This window comes from Typha latifolia, chromosome 10 (genome assembly GCF_019914945.1).
Source record: "Typha latifolia isolate L0001 chromosome 10, TyphaL0001v2, whole genome shotgun sequence".
NCBI lineage: Eukaryota > Viridiplantae > Streptophyta > Magnoliopsida > Poales > Typhaceae > Typha > Typha latifolia.
In genome coordinates, this window is record NC_133095.1 from 4,827,851 (window position 1) to 4,850,636 (window position 22,786).

The following is a 22,786-nucleotide window of genomic DNA, read 5'->3' on the forward strand; positions in this document are numbered from 1 at the left end:
TAAAAGAAGTTTTTTCACGTTAAAAAATTATGGTATCGTGTTGTGCATTTTTGTTTGCTACTCTTACTTAGTATTCACATTTTGACTTAAGTTGGCTTTTCAAAGTTAGAGTAGTATTTAGACTTCCATCTCCATGTTGGTTTTAGTTTTAAGAGTTCGATTCTTATTCATTTTATCTAAATTTAATAGGATTTAGTTTTCTAAACCAATTTGGAATTGATTTTTTATTTTTTATTTTCTATATCTTGTTTTTCTAGACGATTTAGGTTTCCATACCCCCTCCCTCAAAATTTCATCCACTTCATCAATCAAAACTGATGCACTATAATCATAAGTACATGATTACTTACATCCTATCTTATCGTTCGACACTCACCACTAATAGTTGAAATTATTTTTGCTTGCTAGATCCCGCGATAACGTACTCTCTGTGCAATAGCCCATCAACTCCGTAAGAACTCACAAAGTTGAAATAATATCTCAATACTCTCTCAAGAATCTAATATAAATTAAATAATATAGAACTTCTAATATCTTTATAATATAGCATTGAATTAGATGTCAGACTATTATAATCTCTTCCCTTTTTTTATGGCTCTAAATATCATCTACAGTAGAAAATATTTTAGAACCGTTCAAACACTTTTAGAACATTTTTCTTATTGCTAGAAATATTCTATAATTATTTGAACACTTGTAAAACACTCTAGTTACTATTAAAAAAGTCACAAAACTATTTGAACACCCTTCTAGTGGTTCAGGTGCATATGAAGACATTTTTAAATCATCCTAGCTCTTGTGAAGTGTGTGTTAAATATAAATTTAAATATTTTATAATCATATTCATATAGATAACTTTTTTTGTAAATAGTTGTCAATACAAAAAATCTAACATGATACATTATAAAAAGTTAAATGATTTGAAGAGGTGTAACACTGAAAATACAGTATTTCTGGAATTGATTGAAATGCTCACAATATTGGCCATTTCAATTGAATACTATGTTAGCCTTTCTAATTTTGTTTCAAATTCTTTCTTGTATTCATTTCAAAGAGTATATATTTAGGGTAGAAAATTAAAATTGATTTACTAATTATGTTGATTTCCATACATTCCATATTTGATATGAATAATAAATGAGATATATAGTCAACAACAAATGTTATTCTTTTCTAAATAGTGATATGAATCTTATTTCAAAATTCATTGGGAAAGATAAAAAGGCGCATTGCCATATCTCACTGCACTTAAATTTTACTAGGCTTAGATATAAGAGATTAATCTCGAGCCTAAGATTTATGATCATATTCATGTGTTCAACAACATGTACGTAAAGCCAACACAATCTATTAACAATCTTTGACTAAGACATTTAACATTTGGTTATAAAGAAAACTCACAGGCTAAACATAGACTAGAATGCTAAATTACCTGTAGGTATTATTGCTTGAATGATCATATTTCTTTTTCACACTTTTCTGCACATATTATTGTTTTAAGTCAAATTTTGGCCTAAGGTACCATCTTAGTTCTCATATAAGAGACTCTAATAATTATTATTTTATTTGTAGAATTTTTGGTTGAGATAATCATTCGATCTAAAAGTCATAACTTTTTTAAATAAAAGTGTGAACATAATAGCATCCCAATTAAATTCATATCGTTGCAATATAAGCCCATAAATACTCATACAATGCCAGTCCCTCTAATCATTTGAGTATTATCTCATTCAAAATTAAATATTTTTAAATAAAGAATTACTCACTATTCCAAATACTATTTTTGGTTTGAGTTTTTCTCCGTTAGTATGCCTAAAAGCTTTATAAGCCATGAAGATAGCAAATTAGTAAATGAAACATTAATATGAATATGAAACAATGTTTAAGACACTGCTGTTTCAATCAATTTCAGTATTCAATAGTGAAATTTTGGATCTTGTTTGTTTTCTAGTTTTTTAAAATAATATGTAAAAACCTTTAAGATGAAAAAATTTAGACAAAAAGAACATAAAATTTAAAAATTCATAAAATATATAAAAGTAACATTCATAATAAATAGAAAAAAAATTATATTTTGCCCTCGTGTAGTTAAGCCGTGTTACTTTACATTTTGACATTTTGCTTCACTTGTTAGAGATGATATCGAGAAGAAAAAAAGAAATTTAATTAAACTGGGGCTTTAAATTTAGAGCCAGAGCTCCAAATTTGGAGCCCATCTAAAAATTTGGAGCCTAGCTCCAATACTATTTAATTTTTAGAAATGCCAAATTTACCCTACAAAAACTTAATCCAAAAATTTAAATTCCGTCTGTATCATTTATTAAATAATCTAATTAATTAAATTGAATATATAATTAATTTTGCTAATTAATTTTTAATAAAAATAATGCCATTAGAATCCTCTAAGATATTTAAAATAAGTTTAATATTAAATTATTTAAGTTATTTTAAATATTTTATTTTTATTTTGTGTAATATAATTTTAATAATTTTAATTAAAAAATAGTAATTTAAAATTATTTCTGAACCTATTGAATATTAGTCTTATTATAAAGATATCAATGAGAGTTTTCTAACTATATATTTTTTATTAAAAAATAATAATATTAAGAGGAATTATTAAGTGATTTAAAATATAATATATAAATATATATATATATATATTATATTATATTAATTAAATAATAAATATAAAGCTAAGTGTATTGGAGTGCACCAAGCTCTTGGATCTATAATTAGAGCCTAAAGGCTTATTATAGAACCCTCCCTTGGAAATGCTATTAATAGGGAAATATTTTACACTTATTACATCGCAAAATTTATGATAAATTTTATTGGAAATGTAATCACAAACAAAAATATATTCGAATAGAGATATTTTACATCTTATTATATCGCAAAATTTACCCTAAATTTTAGAGGAAATATAAGCTCAAATAAAAATCTATTAGGATGGAGATATTTTACATTTTATTACATTGCAAAATTTGACTAATTTTTAGTGTGGTATTACACTTTAAAATAAGTGAGCGGTATAAATATGAAAATTAGTGAATAATAGATAATTAACTTGTTAATTATTACTAAATTAATGTTGGAAAGCTAGGGAACGGTGAATAGTATTAAAATATTATTATGATTGAAGTTAATATATCTAGGAAATTTTAAGTTTGATTTTTTGTATTTTTTGATTATTTTTATAATTTTAATTTAAAATAAGAATTTACATATGTTATGTTTTTATATAGTAAGAGAAAGCAGTTTAACAAAAAAGCAAACAATGTTAGGGACCGATTAGGCTCAATCCACAATAAGTACACTTCGATTAGGTTAAATGGTAGTTGACCGACCGATTAGGCTCAATGCACAATAAGTAAGTTTACGCTTCGATTAGGGTAAATGGTAGTTGATGGAGATGACGGAAGATGGTGGATCTCGGTTTTTTGTATTTTTTATTTTATATGATATTTTTTATAAATATATTTCTATGCACTTTTTGTATCTTTTATATTTGCTTAATATTTTTTATTATGTAGATTTTAATCATTATTTAGTATAATATATATATATATAATGAATATATATATTTGCCTCATATATATGAAAATCCTAGATCTCGACCCTCGATTTATTGCTAACAGAAAGAAATTTAACGAAAAAAGAAACAATGTTAGGGATTGATGATACACAACAAGGGAGTGTACACTTAGGGTAAATGGTGGGTGGTGATGGTGGGGAAAGAATATGGAGTATATTAATGAGATATTAATATTTTTTTACTCATAGATTATCTTACTCGTAAGATAAAGTAAGGCTAAAATAAATTTTCAATAATTGGATGATTAAATAAAGGACGATCGGGTATAATGATTTTAAAGAATTACATGATCATCATGATGGTGAGGATGTATTGTATTGCTAGCATGGTCTACAACAAAACCTGATGACTAGCCGATGAAGGTGGAGTCAGCGGTTCTGATGGTAAGTTGCTGGTCTCTATTGCCACGTCAGTCATGATTAATGGATCCTTAGCCATGGAAGTCTTAACCAATCGTGCTGCCTCAAGTGGCTGTCATCTAGTTTGAGGATATGATGGCTTTAATACCAAATTGTTATGAACCAACCTAAGGATATTGAGCTCTGATACCAAATTGTTATGAAACAACCTAGGGGTATTTGAGTTCTAATACCAAATTATTACAGATCAATTAGTATTGAGCAACAAGGGAGTCTACAATTTGATCATGGTGAATGATGGTTGATGAAGAGGATGGAAGGTAGTGAATGTGAGTCGTAAAAAGATGATGGTGATGATGATAGAGGAAGAAGATGGAGTACGGTAGAAATATATTACTTTTATTTTTACATTATCTTACTCCTAATATACAGTAAATGCTAAAATAATTTCTCGGATGATTAAATTGTAGACTCCCTTGTTGCTCAATAATACTTTCCACGACTTATATTAGAATTTGCTTTAAATATTTACATAATTTAATTCAACTTGTTTTAAAAGTTTATTTAACTTAATTAAACTTATTTTAAACTTATATGACTAAATTGGACTTATCTTAAGGATTCATATGACTCAACTAGACTTGTCTTAAAGGCTTACATCATGAATTAATTAAGAGATAAATATATTCGATCTATCGAGCCCAATCTCGTCCATTAGGTGATCCTAATCAAGCTCGGATCACATCAAACAAAAAAGGAAAATTGATTAAAAATGTCATTCATTTTGTCGTTAGTATTAGTCACACTATTTTTTTAATATTTATTATTCAACCCTTACATTTTATCTTTTGGCTAATACTACAAGTTCAATTTAACTTAACAATAGTTGATAAAAAATATTTCATTACTTTCGAGAATTAAATTAAATTACCCTTTTTTATTTGGAAATTGGTTCTATTTACTTTAATCTTAAAAAACTTAACTCAAAGATACTAATATCATTTTGCATCTATAGTTAATTTAACTCAATATATTTTAACTTTTAGTTGAAGTCAAATTGCTTGGGTTATTTTTGGGTTGAGGGGGCATTTTTGGGAGTAAACCCTTCTTTATCCTTAGAAAGATGATATCAAATGGGTGTTATCATAAAAAAAAGTTAAACTTTACTCATCACATTATCTTTATCTCAGTATCGTATATTGGTAAATGACTCTTTTGCCCTCTCAACCCCATTTACCAAACACTAGTTATTTTTCCATCTCTTTCTCTACCCATCCACTCTCCCTTCTATTGCTGCATAGTTTTTTCTCCACCAATTTGAATGAGAATCACCACCACCAAAGGTAAATTTACTTGCCCCAATCTTTTGCTTGGATATCTGATCAAGGCCAATCTTAGATTATTTTATTATTACATTTTAATGCAAGTATCTCCTTAGGTTGACTAAAAGGGAACATTAGTTAGTGGGTATATTTACAAAAAAATGTCACATTATATTTTAATTATATAAAATGCAATGCTAACTAAAGTTTTACATCTATATATGATAAAAAAAATTAGAATAATACTTGTCCCTCTAAATTATACTAAATTATAGTTGTCCTCATAAGAATACATTTTCTGAAAGCAATGCATTATTGCCTCATTGTGGATGCTTCGTCGATATCATTTTCAATGTATGTAAACACTAAGTTATCATTTGTATTCATCGATCTCTAATCCTATTAAACAATTAAATTTTTAACCACTTTTATAGTAAAAGTACTCTATAGAAACACCAATTTCACCTATAAATTGACTAAATAATAATTAATTGTGTTAAATTTTTTATTAAGTTGTTTTATACCATATAAATCTAAAAATTGATATCAGATTATGCCGATAAGAAGTTTGTATGTATCAATTGTGTTGATGAAAAATGATTTGGATAAAATTGTGATAACCAAATTAAAATTTCCTTATCAAAAGCAGCAAATGAATTATTTTCACTTAGAGACGCCATACAAATTAATAGCTCAATTGAATCTATTATTCAAAATTTCAAGTTGCATATCAATGGTAATATACAGATTTACCCAATATTAAATTTGTTAGAGAACCTTGAATGGCCAAGAGAGACAAATGTGTCATTGTTATTATATTTCACATCAAATAATGCAACATTTTTCATAAGATTATTCTAACTATTAACTAACTTCGTAGTATTTATTATATATTCCTCATGTTGCTATAATGTTTGAGATAACTCATTAGTAATTCCCAAACTTGATTTAATTAAATAAAGACTAAATATAAAATTAAAAGCCGCTATAGAAAAATGCATGTCGTACAAGACTTCTTATAGCATATTTATTAAACATCGTCATAGAGAACACCTCAAATACTCTAGTATTGTTGTAATGTATGATTAAATCGGTAAGATATAATATCAAAAAAAATTTTAGGATAATTATGATTACCTTTTGACAAAGAACCTTTTGTAAATAGATATTGATCGACGAGGCTTAAGATTGAATACAAGACAAGCATCTGCTCCACATGAAGAACATGCTCCTAGTGAAACACTTACTATATGTAACTTCTTTATAAATTTTTTCAATTAACCTATCTATTTGGATGTGGATATGATAACTATTTCCAAGATCTATGATAGATATGTATAGATATTATATTGTATAAAATTTATTCCTAGCAGGACAACAAATCATCTTAGGCTGTGTTAATAAGAGTGGAATAAGTATATCTATTTTAATTTTTAATACTAGTAGAAGAGAGTTAGTACTAGTATAAATTATTTTAATATTAGTTCGATACTAGTATAAGGACAACAAAATTTATTCCTAGCGCCTTATAAAGGACAACAAAATCATCTTAGGCTGTGTTCACTTGTCGAATAAGAGTGGAATAAGCATATCTATTTTAATTTTTAATAGTAGAAGAAGAGAGCTAGTACTAGTATAAGTTATTTTAATATTAGTTCGATACTAGTATAAGGAGTAATTGTTTTATTTGATATGACATAAAGTTAATATGAAAGTATTAAAAATTGGTGATGTTTTAAACCAAATAATGATAATATCTTTGAGCCGATGGAAAACAATATTTCAAAAAATTTCCCGCATTATGAGGTTATACGGGGTTATAACCCCACACACAGGTATGCGAGGTAATACCTCGCACTGCGCGAGTATATAGGGTTATAATTCTACACTTAGGAGTGCGGAGTAACTACACTATGTAACCCCGCACTCGAGTGTGCAGAGTATTATCCTGCGGATATGCGGTACTGCCTTTGAAGAGGAGAGAGATGATAGCACTGTGTTGTAGCTGATATGCTTGTAATTACTTTTGTATTGTGTGAAAATAGTGAATTCACTCAAATATTTTTTGAGCAAGAATTTCAAAAATAATCATAAATAGCAAACATAATAGTAGTACAAATTAAATTACAAATATCTATTTATATTTAAATCAAGAAAAGGCAAATAATATTAATTTAATCATTTTTATCGCTTACCACAATCATAATAACTAAATTTTATTCTCATTCCTTACTTTTATACATTACATTATTACATTTATTTATTTTTTAATTAAATATTAAAAAATAAATAAACTAGATAATTCCATCTAGGGCTGTCAAAATAAATGAGCTGCTCATGTTTGGGTTGGCTCATCTCGATTTGTGGCTCAGTTTGTGATAAGCTGAGCCAAGCCTAAATAGGGCTCAAAATTTGATTTCGAGTCGAGCCTGAGCCAAAACCAGCTAGCTTAGGCTTGGCTTGATAAACTCAAAATTATATATATAAAAATATATATTAATATCTTAATATACTCTTTACTCTTCATTCCTCACGTGTGGCTAAAAGAACAAAACTCTCTTAAATCTCCATTCGACCCATGGCTAAGAGTACAAAACCCTCTTAAATACTTATACCTCCCTTTTTTTTTCTCTTGATATGATTGACCTAGCCTCTATTTTATTTTTCCTAGCCACCGGTACTCCTCTCTTCCATCAATCACTAATTCCCATTTCTAAAACACCACTAACTCTTTAAATAACGAATTGTTCAAAAAAAAAAAAATCTTCTCTCGGTGGTGATCAATTGTCTTCCTCCTCCATCGACAAGCACTGTCGTCACCTTCTCCTCATCCTCCATCGACAAGCCGTCGCCACCTTCTCCATTAGTCTCCTCCTTCTTTGGCAAGCACCTCCTTCTCCATTGGTCTCCTCCTCCTTCGGTAAGCCACCGTCACCACCGCCGCCTCATCCTCCTCTTCTAACCAAGCTTGGGCTCAACTTAGACTAGGCTCAAGCTCAGTCTGCCTCGACTCGAGCTGAGCTCGAGTTGAGACCTAAGCATCAAATTATGGTTAGATCGGCTCATTTACACCCATACCATTTAGATCGGCTCATTTACACCCATACCATCACTTATCCCATGATAGGTTATTATTTTATTCCTATCCTAATTTTTTTTTATCTCGTAATCACTATAAAGCTAATGTCATGTGTTTTTGAAATATTAAAGGTAAAATATATTAAGGTGAATTATAAATAGTACAAAAAAATACTGGGCTAACTACAGGAAAGAAAATAATAATAAAAAGGGGGGTGAGTAAGTACTGAGAGAGGCCAGTCCGAACAATCTCTTTTCGAAGGCTCTCTTCTCTCTTCTTCCATTCACCTCTTCCAATAACCAAGCTTTGACCCATCACCGACGACGATCACCACCGCGACGCCGGCGGTGAGTCGTTACTCTGTCTTCCTCTCTCTCTCTTGCCTCCTCGCTCTCTCACGAATTTGGCATTTTGATAAAGAGTGTCGGTATTTATTTCGCGTTTTGATTTTTCTTGGTTGGGACAATACTCGACACGCTCTAATTGTCTTCATTTATTGTGGAAAACGAATTCACTTTCTTTTGCGTAAGCTATGATCTCGGATTAACCTAAATATCTGATTGTGAAATTATATAGTCTAATCGATCACAAGCTCGCTGGAGTATTTATTTCTTCTCAAGGCTTTCTTTTGTCACTTTAATAAATTTCAATCAGGAATTTTTTGAATTTTAACATTGCCCTTTTATGGTTGTGAGGACTGAGGAGGTCATTGGATAAGACCCAAAAGAGTTAGCAGTGATGCTCTTTGAAAGATTATTCTTGTATAAGACCAAAAGAAATAAAAACCACATATCTCAACTCTTCAATGTCTTTTGCATTATGTTCAAGGTCTTGTGTTTATTGCACTATGCATATATATATATTCTGATAAGAAACTACACATTGACCTTTGCTTAAAGTTTGTAGTAATGTGATAATTAAATTATTTCTCATCTTGTCATGGAGAAAAGGAATTTATACTAGCAATCTTTCTCCTTGGACCAGTTTGAACACTAAGAATACTTAACATTATATATGATGTATCCAAATTGCATATAAGATGATTCTGTTTTTTCTTATCTATGTTATTTAGGGGCCTACATATATTTGTTTTATGATATGACATTTGTAATACTTGTTATATATACGAGTCCAATAAAACTTCTGCATTTTCTATCTGAAATTGCTTGAGGTTCCATTTAGGCTTGGAAATATGGGAAAAACTTTCAGGTATGACAATGACACTTTTCTTTATGATTCCTTCATTATTATCCATTTTGACTTGAAATTTAACGTCACTTGCTAAATGCTTATGTCACTATAATATGACATCAAATATCTCTTAGGTATGACAATAACAGGTATGACAAGAACATTGTTCTATATTTGCAGATATGTATCTTAATGGACATAAAAGGATGAAAGTCCACGATGAAGGCAAGAATAACATCTGCATGTCACATTCTGATTATGGAAATAATGCAGTAACTTCTCGACATGTTATAGATTATTCAAATGCCTTTGCCTTGTCTGGTGTATTGGAAAACTTAGATGAAGGGAAATATGGGAGTGTAACCAAAGAATATGAAGCACTTCGTGCTCAGAGGATGCAAGTGATCAATTTCTTATCTGGATTATGCCCGACGTCTTGTGCAAACCCCCAATCAAGTCTGTCATCTAAGAGAACCCTTGATGATTCAACTAGATGTACCAACTCATCATCTGTCAAATACCAGACTAATCCAGGCCGACATGGTGATCATTCAACATGCCCAACAATAATAGATTTGGATGATGATGATTTTGATCATTCTGCTGCTGATGCCGTTAATATGTCCTCAGAGAAATCACATGACTGCATAATGCATACCTCACAACCTTCATGTGGTTCTGGTTCTAAATTGCACGAGGGAGTGCCCACTGGCCCTTCAGATTCTTGCCTCAAAGAAAATGAAGAGAAAGATGATTCACTTATAATTCTTGATTCGGATGAAGAGGATGTGAGTCATGAAGCGGGTGAAAAGCATGCTTTACATTCTGAAAGTAGGTCTCTTGATTTTCGAGCTTGGCTACAAGCTAATATAAAGAATCGGATAAAACAAGCCATGATTGTAGGACGAGGTACTGATAACCAGCTGGTTCCATATGGCCAGACAGGTCCTCACTTATTTGGTCATATTGCTCCCAAAACTAGCTGGAAGCCTGCTGTTCAATTTGAAAAGGTTATCCTCCAGAAAGTACCCGAGAAGGAGAGGTTTCAAGATGTTGTTGTAAGCACTTCTTGCATGTCAATGCTTCTAGTAAAACACTAAATTTTGAATTGGTCTGAGGCATGGTAGATTAGTAGATGTAATATTTGATACTTGAATAGAGAAACTCTTTCTTTACATTTACTCAGCTAACAGAAAGTAGGAGCAAAGGATACCGATTTTTAGCATTTAGATGTTTTTGCGGATTTATTTGTTTCCTGCAAATTACTCAGATTTATCAGTAAATAATATCTTTATTCCAGTAAGTCCTTATCTGAAACAGTGAAACAGTTTATTCATATTAACTCCTTTGTCGCAACCATCTTGTCTGACAGTTGTTAAGATCATATATGTTAAAGACGAGAAGGTTTTCGAACTCAGAATTTAATTATTGCTGTCATTATGTATAGAACGAAAGCCATCTGGAGAGAAGTGGTGGAACACAAGTTAGTTTTGCCCTTGTCTATGAGAGGAACAGGCAGAAAAAATCTGATGCAAAATCAAGAGTTCGTTCTTCTCTGGGCGCACAAGAGGACCCAAATACCATGGAAAGCTGTCAACAGTTTGAATCAAGATTTCATTCTTCTCTGGGTGCACAAGAGGACTCAATTATCTTGGAGAGCTGTCAACAGGATGAAACTGAAGTACCAGAAAGTGATGGTTTGGAAGATCTTTGGAAAGACATGTCATTAGCTATGGAGTGTTCAAAGGTAATAATAATAAGTGTTATTTTTGTCCTTTGATGCAGGTGGGACTTTCTTTTGGTTCGCTTCATGATGCTCCTTACATAATCTTTCTTGTAGTGCCGTTCATTTCATGTCCTGTCAATTGGCAAGCTTTTGTAGTTTTTTTTTTCTGTTGCACCTTGTTCTTCTGAGACTCTTTATTTTTAGCTTGAGATTATAAAGCCCAATAAAATTAATGAGAGTATCAAGCAGTAGAGCTTTTTCATCTTGCTGTTTTCATTCCTGGGCAATAATTGATATATTATCTAAGCTCCTGCACTTTCTGTTAGTCTGTTATATGTGCTAGCAATTTGTATACATATGAAGCAAAGATACTGCATGAGAGTAGGCTCAGATTAGCAACTTAAATGTAAGAATACTTGAGGTGAAAACATAGAATTGATAGATATGATTACTGGGAAGGGATTCTTAGGAAAACAAATGGGTAGGAGAAAAGTTAGGAGTATATAAACAAGAATTTGAAAAGACAAATTGAGCATTAAAAAGTTACTCGGAAACCTACTCCAGCTCCCCCCAAAAGTCCGATTTTTCCTCCACAGCGATAAGGAGCTAAAAGATCTACCACTTAATACCTGTTTCAAAGATTGATAATTTTGTATTTAATTGTATAAAGGCAGGCACATATCTATGAATAGGAGAAATTAAGCAGATTACATAGAAGAAGATACAAATGGTCCTACGAAAGATATTAGAGCATACAAAGACACTCCAGATATTGATAAATAAATAAAATTAGAGGATATGATTTAAACTGTGTGACTTCCAATTTTGATCTTTTGGTACAAGTCCTTGCTGTACAATGAGAAAGTATCTTTTAGGACTGGACAAGATTATAGTCAAATTGACTTCATCCACAAATGAAGATTAGAAGAGTTAACAAACAAAGATCGCAAAGTTATTGCGAGGGAGACTGAAAATGGAAGAGAAAAATGTAGAAAGCCACCGTAATTTGGATCGTGGTGTTTAGGAGGGTGATGATAAAATAAAATAATATTAAAAAAATACAATCTACTACAAGATGATAATAATGCAGTATGGAATCTATGGATTAACATTCATAATAATTTTAAAAGAGTAATTGAAGAGATTCTTGTTGTATCTACAGATCGAGAACTAGTTTTAGAAGAGACTTAATAGTGGTAAGTTATGACCAAAGTGCAATTTCTTTTGAAAGAGTTCTATTATAGAGTTTAGTAGAAGTTACTAGTACTGAAAAGCGAAGATAATATGGTGTAAAAAGACTAAGAAACTAAGAAGACAATTGGCGATAAGAATCTTTGGTCTGAGCTTATAAAGTACAAACATGTATACAGATATGGGATATGGAAGACACCGATATGTTAAATTCTAAAAGATAAAGATAAGCTAGGACATGTAGTTTCTATATATATATGTATATATGAATTTGTGAACTTTTGTACTTTCTTAATTGAGGAATTTTATATTATTTTTGTGTATGGTAGTTAATATCAAGGATGGCCGTGCCGACCGGCACTTGCCGTGCCAGTAGAGGCACAGCACTTGGCACGGGGTGTGCCACTGGCACACCCCCGTGCCGGTCATGTGCCAATGTAGAGATTTTTTTTTTAATTTTTCTATTTCCATCAATCTTTATCAAATCAATTTTACTTATTTTCTTAACAAACATGATATGACATGTAGAACCCATTTTTTTTACTTTTTCTTATTTTCATTAATTAACTTTTGTTATTTGTCATTTTTGAAATGACAACTTATTTGTCATTTTTGAAATGACAAATTATTTGTCATTTTTAAAAATTGGAATGACAATTCATTTGCTATACCTAGACAACTATAAAGCCGAATTTATCAGAGACAGAAGAAAGGAAAGGGACCATCTCAAGCTCAATATGCTTATAGTCAGATGAGGGAATGACTTGAGTCTATAAGTAGCAGGACATCAGGAGAGGTGCGCCCATAGGATGATATGAATTCATCATCATTACTATAATATCAATCACACCCATCAGAGCCACAACACCCTTATTATACTCCATATCCACAATCTGCATATGCTTATGGTGTGCCTGTGCCTGTGCCTATGCCGATCATTCCCGTATATATTCAATATTCATATCATATCATCGAAGAATTACAAAATTCTTATTTCTATGAAGACTATGTGAGACGTTATAACGAGCAATATTATCGGTGGATAAGTTTTAAAGAATATCGACAGTATTTAATGCAACATTCCCGTGCTATTCTTGTGCTAGCAAATGAAGTCTTTGATCCTCCTCGTCATTCTACATTGATATTAATTTTAATTATTGAACTATTATTAATTATTTATTGAATGTTATTATGTGTTCAATTATATTATGGAGTATTCAATCATATTATGGAGTGCTTAATCATTAATATTAATTTTAATGAACGTATTCAATCATATTATGTGTTGAATAATATTTATATTCAAATGTTGTTTTATCTTTAATAAAATAAGTTATTTACAAAAATAATCTAAAGATAAAACATTGTAATGTAGATTTTAAATTTTAATTCATATATTTAGACAAAAAAATCAAAGATTGACATACCAAAAACCCGAAAACATCTCTAAATATTCTAAAAAATTTATTAAAAATATTATAGGGGGTGTGCCATTGGCACAGGGGGGTGTGCCACTGGCACAGCCATCACTGGTTAATATAAGGAGATCGTCAATTGGTTTATTAATATAACTACCATTCATAATAAAGAACTAGTATTACATTGTATATTACGAAGATGTAAGATAAACAAGCAATTCAATTTATAAATCAGAAGAAATTGGCTATTGTAACCTAATTTCTTGATATAGATCATAAAATAAACAAGCAAACTAAATCTTTCCACAAAAAGTTACATTATAGATTCGATAAGAAATGAAAGGTGGTAATCTCCTTCAATTTAGCTTCTATTGATAGGAATCTCAGAAGCATTGAAGAAATATTTGAGAAGAATCCACAATATTTATTTTTTCAAAAAACAATTTGGATTCTTCAAGATAGTTTCCAATATATTTTTGAAGTATCCCATGAGTATAGTATCTGATACAAATACGACAAGAGTATAAAGTATCCGTGTTTCCTAGGTCCAAGGTTACTTAAAAGGATAAACTTGAGATATACTTCTTATTAATGATGGTCATGTTGACCGGCAGCGTGCTGGTCAACACTTATCGTGCTGGTGGCATACCGGCACGTGGCACATCATTGCCCGTCGTGCTGGAGAGCTTCGTTGATGAAGGCGTCGTCACATCTCATACAAGAATGCCCTAGCCCCAGCCCCAACCTCTGCACGAGGAGGAAGAAGACCTCGGGCGGGTTAGGGCAGGTGAATAAAGAGTTAAGTTGCGGATCGAGATTCTTCATCTCCGACAGCGAACGATGACAACGAGCGGTGATGATGAGGTCAAAAGAGTGAAGAGCCGCTAGTCTCCCTCCTCTTTTTCTCTCTCTCTCTTGCGGCACGTGCCGTGCCGTGCCGTGCCATGGCACGGCCATCCATGCTTCTTATCATCTTTATTTTATTTAATTTCATTCTTGATTCAGTAAGACCAATTCTGCGGCTGTGATATTTACCAAATGGTGATTTGAGGTTGACCATAAGATTGGTGAAGTGCAGTCCATGTAATTTAGAGACCACACATTGATTTTAGATAGTTTACATGATCTTTTGTTAGTTCTGTTTCAGCTTGTGTATCTTAATGATGCCATCGTTCTTTGATAATCATAGGCTACTACATCAGATGAGTCGCATGTTGTACAAGAAGAAGAAGAAGAATGTAACCATTCTTACTTGCTTGAGGATGATCTCGGCCTTGTTTGTCGTATTTGTGGAGTCATCCAGAAAAGTATAGAGACGATATTTGATTACCAATGGATTAAGGTAGATACTTGATATTTTGATATGCTTATTGCTCTATCTACAAGTGATATTTTTGTTTGCACATTCATGTAATTGATGCTTACTGCTTTGCTACTCAAGATTTTTCCATAAAGGAAATGAAGTTTGTATTCATATTTAAATGTTTGCTCTTCCTTTTTACAAGCATTAAATTTTCATTTCTTTGGTAATGGACTCCATATAACTCTTTTATTATAAATATAGATAAGCTAACAATCAGTAGAAGATATGAGATAGTTAAATAAATTCTTGAATTCATTGCTATGTTGTGTCCTGAAGATAGCCATATACCATTGTACCCTCACTGATTGTGGAACTGAATAATCCTGTTATCTCATCAATTTGGGCATCTGCTGTTCTAGATGTACTAATAAGCTTTGCCAAGTTAAACATTTGAATCCAGGAATTGACTTGTTAGTTATTAGTCATTGCTTCACTGAGTTATAGCAAGGGATGGCACATTTATTATCAGATAGAGTCATATTATTCGCTGAACTGGCACAGCCGCATTGCAGTTTTGACATGGTCCTACATGCGTTGTTACATGTTACAATGAAATATTAGGATATTACTCTGTACAGTTGCGATATGACACTGACACAACATGTGCCTTCTAGCATGGCTTGGTATGTCCTTCACTGTTGAGTTTTGCTTTGAGGACCTCAATCAGACCAATCATTAGTTAGGTCCAACTCCTATTTCTCTTGTGACAATAATGTCGACTGATCTTTTAGATCTGTTACCTGAGGAGACCAGGACTTTGAGCCTTTGAGGACATCATCTCTAACGAATAACAATATTTGTTATTTTTATTTTGAAAGTATCCTAGCTTAGAGGATGTCACTATTGCTTTTACTTGGATTATTTGATATTTTTTTTTCATCTTTTCAATTGACTAGAAGTCATTTTCCTGACTTGTCTCTCCATTTAAGAGGTGATAAGCCTGATTTATTTTAGCTAGTCCAAGCAAGATTCATCAAAAAATTATTTCACATTCATGACATTAGTTCTTCTATCTAGTTTTGTACAGAAATTCTGTATGTGCCATAGATTCATGCCTCGGTGATCAAGTTCTCTATGTCATTCATGTCAAGTCATCTTCTAATTCATTTTCCTCCTTATTCCTTTCTTACTATTCTGTTTATGTGGGAAATGAGTTGTGAGACTGTCCTGCAGTCAACATCTGGACATGTCATTCTTGTTTTGATAAGAATTTAGTTGTACTTGGAGGTGATCATACACAGAGGAGTCTCATTGTTGGTGGTATTCGTACCATTTTATTCAAATTGTTTCTTATCCTTGTATTCTGTATATCAAGATGGCCAATAGTATCCCCAAACACTTTATGCAGATTGCAGATCGATGAGTTATTGTTTACTAAGTTTAGCTATTTTACATATATCGTTTTCTGTTACTGCAATACCCTCATTCTATGATTATAATGTATAGTATGAGACTATGAGTACACTACATATATGATAATGACCATAATGAACACTAATGCAAGATACTTTATCATTCCATGATTCCATCATCATATAATGTACTAAATTGTAGGTAAAAGCAAGAAATATCTTGTAACTAACTCACCCTTTATTGACCATCAAGGAAAGTCCAACTCTTAATTATATACCGTAGATTCCTGTAGGGGCATTTAGGATATGGTACATAGGTATACTCATAAAGTCATGGTTTACGTGAAGCATGGTTTGGTCTGGGATCCATCGTCAAGAGATATTAGGGAGTTATGGTTGTCCTACATGGCTGTTCAAATAGACCCTGTCTCTTTCTTTTCCATGTAATGATTCTTAAAAGTCCTTTGGATGTTTTGGTGTTAAAAAGATGTTTTCAGTCTTTGGGATGAGTTTTTCTTTTATTTGGTACTTTTCCTACTCCCCTCCTTCCTTCTCTACTTTATTCTTTTTTGAGTAACTACTAATATTACTGTTACATCATTCTTGGATTCGCTTACTCCTTATACATTTTGATTTGAGGAAATTATCCTTCGTATCTCTTTTCCCTTATTCTATTTGTCCATATTGAAGTCAGTTCTGATTCACATTGAATGCGGATCTAATTTCACATTTGTAAGTGAATTCCTTGAAGTTACATACATGCATCTATATGACATGCTATCACTATGATTATATATCTGTCGTTGTAGGATTCATGGGTAGTAAACCATATAGTTTTGACACATTTTTTTCCTTAAAGTTCTGTTTGTACCCTTTTTTAAGTGTATCCCAGAACTTTTAATATGGGCCATGTTGTTGATTTATTTTGGCAAATTGAACCTAAATTGGACAATGCTTCCATAATGTGCTCATCAATTATTGGCCTCTGATACTTCTGCCATATGGATGGAATCTTTTCTGTTTTAAATACTAAAGTTGGTGCTTGTTTACTGTAGATTTTTATCTATAGTGTAACTTTTTGGGAGTATTAGGGTCACTCTGTCAGTCTTCACACAGCATGCAGGCAAATAAGGAATCTCATTGTGCATTTATGGTAGGGGTGTGCATATGTGTATGCGATATAAGCACAGAGAAACAGTGAAAAACTAAAAACAAATAGTATATTTAAAAATTATGTAGGCTGATAGCAAGAACTACCTTTTAACTAACACCAAGAGAATTTTTAGTCCTGTGAATTTCTTAGTTGCCTTAAGTGCAAGAGACCACATATGAATGTACGGCTGTACCATTTCATGAACAGGTGCATAGACACCATTCCAGAGAGTAGTGTATGTAAGTGGAAATTGAGGACCTATTTCTATTCCACTAGGTATATGATGTGAAGGAATTTGTCTAAAGGAGAAGTACTTTGCCCATAATTTTAATACAGGTGAAAGCTTATAAGCTTGACAAACAAGACTAGCGCAAAAAACAAAAGAAAAGAAAAGAAAAGAAATGCATTGTGCTCATGTTTGATATTTGCTTTGTCCTTTTTCTAACACTTTTTTATCCTTGGGCTCCTACTTCCTATGCTAAGTCTCCAGGTAAGACTGCTGAATTTGATTAAATCATAGTTTAACACAATCATAGTATATTGAAGCTACTTCTTTAAACAAGAACCAGCAAACTAAATGTTCTTCTTATGGTTTCCGAATCCATGATTTTGATGCCGGAGTGTGAAGGCTACTTGGTGCTACATGCACTCTCCAGGCCTTTGCCCTTTCTTACTGTTTTATTTCCTCACAGTGAGGGGACATAGGGCTAATGGTTTGTAGTTACTCCTGCACTACTGTTTTATTTGAAGAGGAGAGCAAGTTGATGAGATTTTCTTATAACATAAAAGTTGTTTGGGAACTTTCCCAAATCTTTAAATTTTTATCTACATCTGAATCTCTAGCTAAAATATTGTGGTAAAAAATTTGAGCAAAGTTGCATTTATTCTTGATAGACATATGTACCCAACTAGTATCATCTTAGAGTAGTTCTTATCACCAATAGTGCATGTGCCTTGAAGCATTTTCTAATTATCATACTCCTTGTCAAAAGAAAAAAAAATTAGGAGAGCTATTTATCAACTATGCCTGACAGTTGATAATGTTGCATTCTAGGAAGTACCATGCACAAAAGTTCAGCTTTAACAAGAGATGATGTTGTGATGAACAAATAGTGTCACTAGAAAATGATAGAACAAGAAAACTAATCTTTTAACAGAAGTACGAGGTAGTGTTTTTTGAAGATAAGGTATGGAAAATTATTTAAGCTGGTTTAGACATGTTTGACAAACCCAAGGGTCATTTAGACATTTAATTTGAAAAAGTGATTCAATTGAAGGTACAAAAGAGGGACAGTAAAATAGGAAATGATTTGGGTGGGAAGTAGTGAAAACTGAAGAGGACATGACTCCCTTAGATTGGTGGTTGACCTTACCTACCTTTTACTCATTTATTTTTAATTTTGCTTAAGATTACCTTTCTCATCATCTTAATTTCTTCTTTTCCTTTCTCTATTTTTGGTAATTTGGTGCTTGAGTTTCAATTTTTGCCCTAGCATATGATTGCATGATTTTGTGCTTTCCATCAAATTTCATTTCTTTGTTGGTCTGTTCTTTATTATGGTACTTGAATATTGTAATATGTGCAAAATGACCTTTATGAGGGCTACAGTATACTATTGAATTATGAATTAGTTGGATCATCTACCAATATAACATAAGAAACTTTAGCAACTTATAAAGGATAGCATATGCAAGAAGTTCTTGATGTTTTCTCTCTGTGATCAGGGTACACGGGCAGCAAGAACTCACAATTCGGCAGCATGGGCTTCCAAGGATGCAGATGAGGCAGTTGAAGGTAGTGCATTTAAATTATCAGAAGATGATTTTATAGTTGCTGATATTTCCATCCATCCAAGGCATTTGAAGCAAATGAAGCCACATCAGTTAGAAGGCTTCAATTTCCTGGTTAAAAACCTTGTAACTGATAAACCTGGGGGTTGCATTCTAGCTCATGCCCCAGGTTCTGGAAAAACCTTTATGCTCATAAGCTTTATCCAGAGCTTTCTGGCAAGGTATCCCTTTGCCAGGCCCCTTGTTATTCTTCCTAAAGGAATTTTGCCTACATGGAAGAAAGAGTTTCAGCGCTGGCAAGTGGAAGACATACCTTTGTATGATTTTTACTCTGCTAAGGCTGACAAGAGATCAGAACAGTTGGAGGTCTTAAACCATTGGCAAGAAAATAAGAGCATTTTGTTTCTGGGCTACAAGCAATTTACAAATATCATCTGTGGTGGTGAAACTAATAGTGTAGCAGCTGCATGTCAGGAAAGACTGCTTAAGATTCCCAGCCTTCTGATACTGGATGAAGGCCACACACCAAGAAATGAGGACACCTATGTACTAGATTCACTGGCAAAAGTGCAGACATGTCGCAAAGTGGTGCTTTCAGGGACCCTCTTCCAGAACCATGTTAGGGAAGTATTTAATATCTTGAACCTTGTGCGTCCAAAGTTTCTGAAAATGGAGTCTTCTCGTGCTATCGTCAAGCGAGTCCTTAGCAGGGTAGCTATCTCAGGTGGTAGAAGGTTGTACAAAGGTTCTGTAAATAGTATGTTCTATGATTTAGTTGAGGAGACTTTGCAAAGTGATGATAATTTCAAGAGAAAAGTTACAGTTATACAAGATCTCAGGGAACTAACAAAGGATGTTCTTCATTATTATAAAGGGGACTTTCTGGATGAACTGCCTGGTCTAATTGACTTCACGGTTCTTTTGGACCTCAGCCCCAAGCAGAAAGAAATCGTTCAGAAATTACGGAAGTATGAGAAGTTCAAAAGAAGTGCCGTAGGAAATGCTGTCTACATTCACCCTCGCTTATTTGACATCTCAGAAATTGCTGCTGGGGACAGGGCTATTTCCTTTAATGATGGGAAGGTTGACAGTTTGATTGACTCAATAAATGTGAGAGATGGGATAAAGACCAAATTTTTCCTTAATATTTTGTCTCTTTCTGAGTCTGCAGGGGAGAAGCTACTTGCCTTTAGTCAATATATTCTACCTATGAAATTTTTGGAAAGACTGATCGTCAGAACCAAAGGATGGCATGTAGGTAAGGAAATTTTTACGATCTCTGGCGATTCGAGTACTGAGGATAGGGAATGGGCAATGGAACAATTTAACAATTCCCCTGATGCAAAGGTTCTCTTTGGTTCAATCAAGGCTTGCGGGGAGGGCATCTCTCTTGTTGGTGCATCTAGGATTGTGATCTTAGATGTTCACCTGAACCCTTCAGTTACCCGCCAAGCAATTGGGCGTGCATTTCGACCAGGCCAAGAGAAAAAAGTATACACATACAGGCTGGTTGCTGCTGGCTCTCCGGAGGAGGATGATCACAATACCTCCTTCAGAAAGGAATTAATTTCGAAGATGTGGTTTGAATGGAGCGAGTACAGCAGTCATCAAGGGTTTGAGTTGGATGCAGTTGATACTGCAAGCTGTCAAGATATGTTCTTAGAAAGCTCCAATTTATGTGAAGATGTCAAGGCTTTGTACAGAAGGTTAGTTCCTATTAGACTGTATTTGTCTATTGTGATCAATCTTTCTTTTGGAAATGTTGCATTTGAAGTTGGCATCAGCGGATTGATGATCCTCTTGTGCAGGTGACCATATGGCCTTTGCATGTCATGTATAGTGAACGCACTGCTAATCTTTCAGATGACTGGATACAACTGAATGATTGGGTAGGAGCCGCTCCCTTCATTTTGATTAAATGGGAAATACTATCTCCCCTTTAGGCTTTATCATTAGTACATTTGCAGCTGAAACTGTGATTTCCCTGCTTTGACCATTTTCAAATTGACGATGCTTGTAAATGGTGATTTTGTAAGCACTTGAATCAAGTAAACAGCCTTTACTGGAGCTGGTCCTTTTTTCTCCTCTTCTTTCTTGATCAAGTATGTTGATGTAATAACTAGAAACTAATATCAAGCTGGATGTTGTATCAGCAAACTGCTTGAGCTCAACCACATTTGTGGTGAGATTTTCTTTGTAACTTAATTATCTTTAAGATCTTATGAGTTGACATTTTGCCGACTTCATCTGTGGTGAAGGTGAAATCTTTGCTCTTATAGGTGAATTGATCAGCAAGCGATCTGCTGTTAAGCGATGGAGCTGAGGAATAATTGGATCCTGAAGGTCAGCTTTCTAAATGCAAGTTGTTTTTATTTTTGTATAATTTATTTCCAACTGCCTAATTTCTGAACGTAATCAGTGAATATCAAATCTGTGATATTTTTGTGTAATATCAAATCTGTCATTTTACATGTAATCAGTGAAGCATATGCTACATTTGAGAGAAGGAACGAAAGCAATATAGTTGGTAGCCTTTGTTTCGGATAATCATATATGACTATTTGTTCTATTTATTTATCCAAACTTGCATCCATAAATAGAAGAAACAGCCATTTAAGTGTGACAGCAGACTAGGGATTTGGATTCTCATTGAGGATTTAATTGAAGAACCTTTCACTTGAGATGTCATTTTGCTTCAAATGCATACCACATTATTCAGAGGCAAAAAGTGTTATACGCAGTCAGATATAGTGTGACGGGTCGAACCATCGAAGTGATCGAAAGCAAATAAAACAAAGAACAAAAAAACATAATATTTATGTGGAAAATCCTACATGGAGGAAAATTATGGCTCATTTTTTTTTGTTTGTGAATAAGATCAATTTTAGAATAAGTATTTTAATTTTTAAATACTAAAAGAAGTGAGTTAAATAACAGTATAAGTTATTCTATTATTTAGTTGAATGTAAGTATAAAAATTAATAATTATAGTTAATGTGATATAAAGTTGATATTAGAATATTAGAGAATTATAAATTTGTATTCGGATTCAATGATGTTTTATATCAAATAATGAAAATACTTTTGATTGGATGTAAAGTTGTAGTACTAATAAATGTCTTTTAAAATTATGATATTCTTCTATTAAAAATGCGAACTTGAAATGTTCTATATATCTGCATTAGGATAAATTCGTGGCAATACGGATATATAACCATGTAGTGCGTAATAGTACGGACATAT

General features: G+C 32.6%; 1 protein-coding gene across 4 annotated transcripts; it reads left to right on the forward strand.

Annotated features, from left to right (window-relative positions):
* Positions 1-8,563: 8,563 nt before the first annotated feature.
* LOC140796895 (protein CHROMATIN REMODELING 35) lies at positions 8,564-22,090 on the forward strand. 4 transcript variants are annotated; one of them, XR_012110548.1, is made up of 7 exons: positions 8,564-8,705; positions 9,730-10,607; positions 10,997-11,296; positions 15,074-15,226; positions 19,478-21,249; positions 21,352-21,725; positions 21,823-22,090. XR_012110548.1 is itself a non-coding variant. In XM_073150064.1 (6 exons), the coding sequence occupies exons 2-6, from the start codon at positions 9,732-9,734 to the stop codon at positions 21,353-21,355; spliced, it is 3,105 nt and encodes a 1,034-aa protein (XP_073006165.1). In that variant the 5' UTR covers positions 8,564-8,705; positions 9,730-9,731; the 3' UTR covers positions 21,356-21,789. The 4 variants fall into 4 exon arrangements, 1 of the variants encoding a protein (XP_073006165.1); XR_012110549.1 differs by having other exon boundaries at positions 21,352-21,432; positions 21,823-21,963; XR_012110550.1 differs by having other exon boundaries at positions 21,352-21,432; positions 21,802-21,919.
* The last annotated feature ends 696 nt before the right edge of the window (positions 22,091-22,786 follow it).